The 10,808-nt window shown below is 31.9% G+C and overlaps 1 protein-coding gene across 4 annotated transcripts; it reads right to left on the reverse strand.

Moving 5' to 3' along the window:
* Positions 1-7,579: 7,579 nt before the first annotated feature.
* Positions 7,580-10,497, reverse strand: LOC112295768 (BAG family molecular chaperone regulator 6, mitochondrial). Of its 4 annotated transcripts, none has more exons than XM_090244744.1 (4): positions 10,213-10,497; positions 8,914-9,345; positions 8,333-8,474; positions 7,580-8,076 (listed from the first exon to the last, which is right to left on the reverse strand). In XM_090244744.1, exons 2-3 carry the CDS (start codon positions 9,284-9,286, stop codon positions 8,425-8,427), a joined length of 423 nt encoding a protein of 140 aa, XP_090100870.1. In that variant the 5' UTR covers positions 9,287-9,345; positions 10,213-10,497; the 3' UTR covers positions 7,580-8,076; positions 8,333-8,424. The 4 variants fall into 4 exon arrangements, with proteins under 4 accessions (XP_090100870.1, XP_090100871.1, XP_024403463.1 ...); XM_090244745.1 differs by having other exon boundaries at positions 9,910-10,358; XM_024547695.3 differs by lacking the exons at positions 7,580-8,076; positions 8,333-8,474 and having other exon boundaries at positions 8,615-9,345; positions 10,213-10,354.
* Between the last annotated feature and the right edge of the window lie 311 nt (positions 10,498-10,808).

Raw genomic sequence — 10,808 nt, forward strand, 5'->3', positions numbered from 1 at the left:
GTTCGTGTACAAGCTTGTTTTTATGCGCATCAACACCTACTAAAACACTTCAGGACCTTATCGAAAACACCATCGTAAGTCATGTTGGTTGGCTCTAATCTCTTCTAGGTGTTGACGGAGTATAATCAACAGATTGGTTGTCGAACATTTCTAGTATCTTCAATAATGGATTGGAGATACTAGACTCCACTAGTCCATGCGGGTCACTAGATCGGTCATCCCTGGTATCTTCAATTCTGATCTTGCCAGTGGCTGATGTTGTCTGCAATGCCAACTCACCCACAAGTTAATGTGCTACTATTTTCATCTATTCAATTCCCTAAGACCGTCGATTTAGAGATGGCAGATGATCCGAAAAAACGCTCCTGATCCAAACCATAGATTAAAGCATTTTTTGAATCTGGCTTTAGATATTGTGTAAGATCTGAGCTCACTACGGTCGTGTAGTATGTGGAGCATCAAGATAGACAGAATCAAATTTTTCTAGACGACACAAAGATGTTCATATTACACATCATCTAAAATATTGAAGCATCTTCAAAGGAAGAAGTACAACCCGAATCCAGCACTGATTACTAATAGAAATCTGTGCGCCAGAAATACTGGAAGGACGAACTTATCAATGAACCCTAAATAAGAACAATATGTTTGGAATATATGAAACTCTGAGTTTTAATCTATTGACAAGTCCAAGCTTGGATTTTATGAAGAGGAATAAACAAATAAACTGGAGGGACTGTTTGAGCTAAAATTATGTGTTACCTTCAGAAATAAGAATTTATTATTTATTTTTGGTTTTTTTGTGTATATTTTCTTTGCTCTAAAATAGATGTTATGAAAGCCACATCAGGAAAAAAAGTTAGGAACATTTTAAGTAAAATTGTGATGAGAAAAAAATGACTAATTAGAAAATTTTCATGACAAATATATGGAATAGTGTGAAATATAGTTTACATATCATAGATCAAACGAAAGTTTGATGAAAAAGAAAAATCATGAGTTTAGAATAGAGTGGGAAAGGTGTATTTGATTCTCATATTTTTTCTAATAATTTAATAACTATCCATATTAATATTAAGAATGTATAAATGTTTTTAACATAAAAACTTTCAAACTATAAGCATTTTAGGGATTAAAAATATAATTCACATTGTGCTTGTAGAAATTGTTGTCTTTGAATTTACTTTATTTAATTTACTTTCCACATTGACATTGTAAAATTATTTACTGCTTTAAATTTACTATCATCTTTATAAAATTTTACAATTTAATATCTAAAAAATGTACATTTAATTTTTTTTAAAATTAAAGTTTCAAGAATTACATAATTATTTTTACATTATATACACATTTTACTAGATTTTTTTTTTCAAAATAAATTATCATTCCTATATATATATATATATATATATATTTATACATACATCCATATATGCATACACACTTGAAACTTCTCCAAATGAATGTATGCATCATATGTACTTAAGTTGAAAATAAAATCTATTTTAATTTAAGATGAAAGGATATATAATTATCAAAATACACCTTAAAATTTTATCAATTAAGTGATAAAGGCCTTTGGAAGCACTCCTTAACAAATAGGAATGATATTTCTTTTATTTATCTAAATAAAAAGTGGTACTTTTGAGACAAGTATTTCCATAAAAATAAATACTTGAGAAATCAGTAGATTATGTAGTATGTCATGCAATTGTTTTGACTTGAAAATGCATTTCTTGAATATATATATATATATATATATATATATATATATATATATATATTAAAAAATATTTATTATCACTTTGAAATGAAGCTTATATTATACCAAAGTCATTCATATTTTTTTTTCACTATTTATCAAAAATAAGATATTTAAAAAGCAACATTTCATACAGGGATGGAATATTTGCAGCATAGTTCATTACCATTTACATAACTTAAACATTTTATGATGCTATGATTGAATGTTATTTTCTGTTCAAGAATAAAATTATTGTAAAAGAAAAACATGTAAATAATAAAACGTTTTAAATTGTTTATAATTCTTTCATAGTTCACTTTTTTTTTTCTATATATATATATATATATTAATTTATTATTTTTGATGTGGTTTGAATAAACAGATAATGAACACCCTACCAAATACAACATTGTTTTACTAAAACATATTGCTAAATATTTAATAATAGATATAAAACTTATATGTAATTAGTAGATGGTATTCAACATGATTATTGGATGTTAAGATTTCAGATGCTTTAATAATTCTTCATTCTTATTGATAAGGATATATGAGGAGACCAGACTGGAATTTTCATTTGGAACGTTAATTTTGCTTTAAATCTTATTCTCCTAGTAATTTAAAAACCTTATTATTCTTTGATAAAAACTATATAATACTTCTCTTATACCATCACAAATAGTTTTACACATGCTTTTTTTTTCTTTTATTACCTTTCTTAATATACATATCAAACTGTCAAGCCATATATATATATATATATATATTTATAATCAACATCTATTCACATTGATTTCTACATAGTAGATACATATTGTATGTTAATATCAAAACATGAAACAAAGAAACTAAAAATATACATAATCTTAGTGTAAGTAATCAAAATCAGAAAACGACATGTGTAAAGGTTCACTTTTTCTTTAAAATTTACAAGAGAAAATAAAAAATAAGGAAGGAAAATTGAGATATTTAATAATTTTAATATTTTTATTGTTAGAAAAAAAATATACCTCATATACAATTTTTAGATTGCTTTGAACTTTAATCTTCTAAAATTAATCACTCTTACAATAGTATGTCAAACAAGCTTATTTGTATTTTTTTTTGATAATATTATCCAATATGCATGCCATGCAAGTAACACATCTCTTTTGTAATTTAATACATAATATCAATAAGAAAATCACAACATACTTGTTGTTGTTTGTTTGTTTGTTTGTTTGTTTGTTTTTTATTTTTTATTTTTTTTGACAATGTGTCACTTAAATTTGTTTGCATCAATTCTATTTCCAAATAAATATAATTGTGTTTTACTATTACTTTAAAATATTCACAAGATTTATTGGAAATATCTTTTATTAAAAAAATAATATGTTATTAAGTTAGAATAGCATAAATTAGTTAAAATTATCATTTCTTTGTTAAAATTCATTATATCCAATATTCATCTTTTTAATTTCATACAAAATTCCAAAAAAAATTTATTTATAAAATTATTCAAATTATCTACATTATTTCTTTATAGATTCTATAATTTCAAAACTTGTCATGCGTGGTGATGATTTCAAAGAACCTAATTCTTTAATTTCTATGCAATGAAAGTCTTCCAACTTTTGTAATAGATGCTTTGCTAATCCATGAGATTCAAAATCCACTTCTCTATTTGCATAGATCTACCTATCATTTAAAAGTCGAACATCACCTTGTACTTCATCATATATTGCAACATCAAAAGAAACAGATACATTGTCTTGAATTTTTTTGAGCTAATGCCTAAAAAGCATATCAATGGCTACATCTCAATAATATTTTAAATTCCAAAATAATTCTCTAAAAGTCTATTTTTATATATAATTTGAGGAGAACTTCTTTGCACCAATTTGATTTTCTATAATTTTAAAGTAATAATTTTCTTTTGTTTTACTGTAAGAATAACTCACTTAATAAAAATTTGAACTCAAGTCTATCATTTTTGCAAGTCATTATGTAATCAATAAACTTTGTAACATGTTTATTTATTTTTAAATTAGTTTGCACATTGGTTTATATTTAACTTGATTAATTTCGAACAATATGCCATGATGATTTAATAAAAAAAAAATTCAATTTTACCTTCTTTTTATTTAAAAAAAAACTACAAATTAGATTTATGTTGCATTTTAAGATTATTTATTGAACACATTTATATCTATGTTGTTCTACAAACTATAAAATTTTATTTGCTACACATTAAATACATAATTCTAAGACTAAATCTTGAATGTGTAGCAAAGAAATCTTAGCTAATTTTGAAATCAATACTTAATGTCTTTATAGATTTTAATAACATTATTTTAATCTACAGCTTTAATGTAAAACTTATTAATCTTTATTTATGTTCCTAAATCTTAAATCGCTTATTTGAAGAAATCTATCTTATAAACTTTTATACACAATCAAAATAATCTTTTAAAAAGAAGTAAACATGCTCCAAAAACATTACAATAACAATTTAACCTCATAACATAAAGTTCCCTACATACACCTATCTACTTTCAATAAAATAGAAAAACCATTTCAAATTCCAAAACTACATCCAACTAAATTGTATCTTCTATCTAATCAATTAATTATAATACATGTTTTTAATATAAGTTTTAATAAGAATAACTTCCAACCACCTTTATTTCTTTCTATCTTTTCTATTTTATGAATTAAAATATTATAAATATTTTTTTATTGTCCATTTAATTTAATTTCACCTACTTTCTCATAAAATTCTTTCAACTTTAAGTTAAACATATAAATTACATATAATTTATTTATTAATTAAGAAAATAATGTGTAATGTTTATAGATCTTTTAGTATTTATTACACTTATGCATTTCCACATTCTTGAAATTTCCAACTTACCATAAAAAAATAGAATTTTAAAATTGACACCATTTTTTTTTATTATATAGACACCCTCTTGTGCCACACAGCTCTGCATACACACAATAATATCATCTTCATATTATTATTATTATTATTATTATATATTTCAGAGCCTTGTCTCCTTTCCAAGAATCGTGGAATTTAAAAGACATGTATTAAAATTTATTTTTTTATCAAATACAATATGCATTTAAGGTATTATTTTAAATATATATATATATATATATATATATATATATATATCTCTCTCTCTCTCTCTCTCTATATATATATATATATATGAATATATGTGTATATATATATTTATTAATTATTAAATTTTTTTTTTCTTTAGTATATATCCACAATACTTATGGACATAATTGTGTATATGCTTAGATGTGTAGCATAAAGATTGTTCATGCAATAATAAGAGGGGCTAGTCACCTAATGGTTTTTTGAAAAAAAATTTAATAATAATAATTATAAATAAATTAATAATAATAATTATATATATATATATATATATACATAGTTTCAATCTCCACACTAATTTAAAGCTCTTTCCACAAATATGTCTTTGTTGGTTCTTTCACATAGTACCACTATTAAAGAAAAATACATCATCCTAATTATAAAAGTAAAAATGCTTCTAAACAAAGATGTTGTCTCTATTTTGTTTTATTTTTTTAAAATCCTAAATGTACATCTTACAAATAAGTTACTTTTTATTTTTAATAACAAAATATTTACCAGAATGAAACACTTCAAACAATCAGCAACTTGGCCTTAAAGATGCTATTCTTAAACAGTTGAACTCACATTATAATCTATCTAATTCACCAAATCCTCAATAAACTTCGTTTTATATTAATGTTTTTTTTTTCCTATATAATATTATACATTAGTATCAAAATAAGAATAAAAATGAAAAAAAAAACCCTAATGGAAGTAACAAAACTATAAATTGACATATATAATGGTTCATATATATATATATATATATATATATATATATATATCACTAAAAAAATAAAAAAATAAAGAATAAAAATTGGAATACTCAAAAATTATAGGGATTTTATTTATGAAATGAATTTACACCTTTATGTATATATATATTTTTTATACAAAAGATGAAAATAACAAAAATTAATTAAAAATTAAAATAAATCAAAAAGAATAAAAAGAATAAAAAACATATCAAGAATCTTAATGTCACTACCAATTGAATATTCAAGATTAAAAAGTTCTAAAATTAATAAGTTCTAAGATTAATAAGTTCTAAAAAGCTTAAAAAAAAACATATACGTTTAACCATGTTTTTAAAAATACAAATTGTGACAAATTAGAATAGCCTCTAAATTATTGTAGAAATAGCTCTAATTTTGTGATAATCTAGCAATCTCTAATGTCAAGATTCCAACATCAACCCTTACAACTATGAGCTTGACAAAATTTTGAAAACATCTACAATTTGAGTATGTTGCCAAGTCTTAGCAAGCATCCTTGTGTACCTCTTGGCCCTTCTTTGTCTTTGTCATTCTGCTCTCATATTTGATACTTGTATATTCTTTTGCAACGAGTGATTTAGCGGTGGGTTGTGGCAAAGCTATGGCGAAGCTCATCGCCATACTTTCATTATCCTCAGGCACCGGAAGGACCCAACAAACAAGAGTCGTCTCCAAGCATTCAAAATGGTGCTCCCCAGCTTGTTCGTAGCGTCTGTTTTAGAGCCTTCCATGTCACAAGAAGAACAGACTTGTATTTAGATTTTTTCCGAGCGGTTCTGCAAGTGAATCCCTTCGTAGAGAATGGCAAGAGATTCCCACTTATTCAATCAACCTGTATGAAGAATAGCTCACCAATGCTCACTCTCTCCGAGCTAGGATTCTGAAAACCTTGTGTGTAGTGAGCAGCTCTTAAACCAATTTGTAGCTGGTGATGTTTACTTCATCGCCAACGTCATCGAGCACACCATCTTGAAATCAGTTTCACTTATCAAACAGCTCGCAAAGCTCGCTTTTCCATCACCAACACCATTGAAAATCGATTAGCTTACACACATGTATTCAAATTTGCGGTTACGGTTTCAGAAATGTATACTTTGAGCTTGATCAGGCTCCTGCGAGGCACCACCGAGGAACACCATTGCGCAGCTTAAACCTTGACTTCCCAAATACACACCACGACCCTACACATTATACCCCAATGAGACACTTATAAAGGTTCTACTACGCCAACCTTCTGCACCCCAACTTTCCTAATTTACAGGCAATCTCAGGAACTCGTTTGTTTCTTGCGAAGTCACGGGCCGCATTAGTGGTGAGGGACGCCGGCCGCATTGGCACCTACGAGATTGCAGCTCAGATTTGCGTGGTGCTCGAGCATGGTGGTTGTTTCGAGTTTTTAGTTATAGGGTTGTCGTTCATCGAAGAATTTTGTGAAGCTCGTGTGCAGGGATTGTTGCTGAGTTTAGGATTTTCTTGAGGGTTGAAGAAATGGCGTCAGTAATTAAACCTTTGCAATTCAGATGTTCCGGATAAGCTATGAGGTGTTTGGCATCAATGTTTTGGTAGTCGACATCCTATTTGACGGATTTATTTTTGAATACTGCTGCAATCTACCAAAAAGCCCTCTCAGCGGCAGGTAACTCAAATGCCTTATCTTTTGCTCTCGAACTTGCAACAGTCCAAACTAGATAAGTGCAGCCCACGGCTAAGCCAAGGCTTAGCATTGCATAACTCTCTATGTAAGAGCTAACGTAATATTCTAGACCTGGTAGAACACTTTTGAAGGATATTTCAACCTCTACCCTTCTACTGTAATTAGGAGTTTGACACTTTATGAGGAGTTCACCTATGCACACCCCCAGCTTCATCAGCCTGTGCACGAAACATCTCCTACAAAGCTCAGAAACCATGATTACACGTCGCAGCTCCTGTGCAAAATTACTATGGCTCACAGCAACCGACTACACTTCCACAATAGCCAATCCACCACCCATATGGTTCGAATCTGTTCTAGAATGTATTCACATTCTTCTCTGCGCCAAATCTGACCCCCAAGGGAGGAAAATGCCTGTAGCATCATTCGCATGAATCTATATAGTCGTATGCCTTCTTCTGTTAAGTTACACGTCTTTAATGCCAGAACAATATTCGTGCAATTCTGCGGTTATCTAGCATAGATAACAATCAAATGCAGCTTATATTTTAACCGTTACAGAGTTGCACTACAATGAGGAGAATGACGTTGATCTATTCAAGCTGCACACTTAAAAAACCCTATAATTAAGTTGGGGTTAGCATAATTCGCTTGTTCAGTGCAGAAAGGAACCTTGGAAGCCATAGATTCAAGACTTGCCGTGAATACACAATGCCCACTACACTTCTGCACGTTTTGCAATTAGTGACTTCAGATGTTCTGATGGCGTCTGCGAGGATTCACAATAGCGATGTCAATTTATAAACAATGATGTGCATACCAATCCTCTGGCTAAAAGTATGGCATACAAAACTACTTGGGAAAATACATAATGATTCTGGCGATGGAGTTTATAGCTTTTCACGAGGGAGATCTAATTGATTTATAAAGCTTGCTGCTCTTATTCTTCATCATCTGTGCAGTATGTACAAGTGATACGTATTTGATAGCAACTTGGGTACTTCCAGCAGCAAGAAAGGAGGTACCTTCTGGACCTCCGAGTTAGGGAAATCATTTGTTGTCATTATCGCCGAGAAAGTGAATGGGTGGAGATGAGTGGAACCAATCTGGTTTAAAGTCAAGCTAAATACATGGCGAGTGTTGATTTTAATGCCCTTCTGATCACATCTGCATTTTGACACTGTCAGTGTCTCTGAACCATAAACCATACTGCGAGTAGTTGCATTCACATCGCATACTCAAAACACCTCAATAGGTGCATTAATCTGAACGACTCCACACTCCACTCATGAGCCCACTTACACAAATTCAACGAGAAGACCTCCTATCGGAATTAACCACGTTTGTAAACTTCACAATATCTGTGGATGGACATAGTGCAGCTGGACTGAGAGCTACAAACGCAATTCGTGGAAAGTGGAATAACATGATTTACAGTCAAGGATTGGTTTCGAAGAAAAGGATCAGACCATGTCCTTTAAGAAATGAGAATTCTATTGCTGGTTAAACAGATGGTTGGCAGACACAAAAATCCAACCCTCTTGCTGTAAGGTGAAGTATAAGTTCTGGAAAGGAACTCTTGCATCCCGACTCTTGATTTGCTTACCACTGGAAGCGTCCTTGGAAGTGGAATCAATAATCTCTTGAAACGCAATCACTTCCTTGGTGACGAGTTTCCTGATGTCCCGCACATCAGCATGGGCACCCTGAACAGAATCAAGGCGCAGCAGTAGCGCCATAGCACACTCGCTCCATCTCAAGCGCTGCTTGGGATCTGAACACAGCGACTCGTATTGCGCAGGCTCTGCCAACACTCGCATGTGGTCCTTCAGGCCTTGCCGAACTTCGTAGATGATTTGCAGCTTCTCCAGAGGGCGCGTTCGCCGCACCATAAACCCCCGCCAGTGGGCTTGGATGGTGGTGGCAGCTTCCACCTCACTAGGTGGAGGAGCTTTCAGCATCAAACGCCCCGAATTCATACTCACGCATCAAAAGGCCAACTCTTGTGGTGTAAAATACTAACAGCTTGGGCAAGGCTCTGTCCAAACACGAGCGAATGTTTTCGCGGCAGTTAATACAAAGTGACGCTGGGTTTGTGGCTTTGCTTGGTCAGGTTATACTAAGTTGCTAAACGAGTCCAAAGTTTGACATCTTTAACATACACTCACTGCTTCTGCCTTTTTGAAGCTTTGGTGTAGTTTTAAGCTGAATTCATCATGATCACAATCTTTACATTCATCACCTAAGTACAAACAACTCGGAATGGACCAGAAACCTTTCTGAAGAGCGAAGGTAAAGCAATTGAATCGCTCAAGACCCCAAACAAGAACCAGCGCACAAAGCCAAAATTGACATCGAGGGCTAAGAATCAGTAACACTCGCAACCAAACAAACTCGTGTTTGGACAAACACCCCTTTGACGTATTGCTACTTCAATGGGTCAAACCAAAAAGTAGGTTGCAGCAGCAGAAACGACCCAACCCACATGCAGATAAACAAAGTGGACAACCCACTGCTCTCCTCAAAGAAATCACAGGGCCATAGGGTGAAGCATCAATCTGCGGAATAACCCAACAAATAAATTCCTGTGATAAAAGTCTACCTATTCAATTAACCTCACAAAGTCTCCAATCCAAAGAACTTCGAGAAATTTTCCCCCGTGGCCCCTCGATGGTCTGCGCTGCTGTCAAGAGTTTCCTGCCAAAATCCTTTACTACCAGCGGACAATCAACAGCCTGAGTCGTTCCGCTTGGACATGGTCTCTTGCAAATCCGAACTCAACTCTCTCTCTCTCTCTCTCTCTCTCTCTCTCCCCTCCCCGAACGCGGAGACTCTCTCGCTGCCCTTCAAGCTATTTCTACTGTCTCCTGTGGAATCACAAACTGCTACGAGTTTCAAAGCTCACCTTTGAGATTGACCCAGTATCAGAAAGGAAGAGACCAAGCGAAGGAGACGGGAAGCGAAACTCCAGACTGAAGAGTGAAGAGGAGTGGGCCATGGCAGCTCCATGAAATTGGCTTTTCGAGCTGCGGTGCCGCCATAGCTCACCATGCTCTGCACAATCATTGAGCATCCTACCAAGTACACAATTATAGTGCGATGAGCTTGAGTTTGTAAGCATCTCATCTCATTTCATCTTCCTGGTAGTAAAAGCACAGGCTCTGTCATTCTCACTCTTTCACACAGTTAGTCTTCCTGCTTGTAACAAGCTTCAAGCAGCGTTTTCAATGCAAAAAATAGCACAAACACATCACAAAACATGTCATAGAGCGCATGTTCCTAATGACTACTTGGAACTGTGAGAAATTGGGCTTTTAAATATTGGGTCTTCTTGTTGTGATGATGTACTGTTGTGTTATATATATATATATATAAATCTTTATTTATTTTAGGTAGTAATATTTGAGAATTTTCTAATGACTGAAATACATTTTCTGATGTACATTAAAAAAAAAAAAAAAAAAAAAAAAAAAAAAGTTGTTTGAAACATGCCATGTATAA

Source organism: Physcomitrium patens, chromosome 19, assembly GCF_059467195.1.
Source record: "Physcomitrium patens ecotype Gransden chromosome 19, ASM5946719v1, whole genome shotgun sequence".
NCBI classification, from domain to species: Eukaryota; Viridiplantae; Streptophyta; class Bryopsida; order Funariales; family Funariaceae; genus Physcomitrium; species Physcomitrium patens.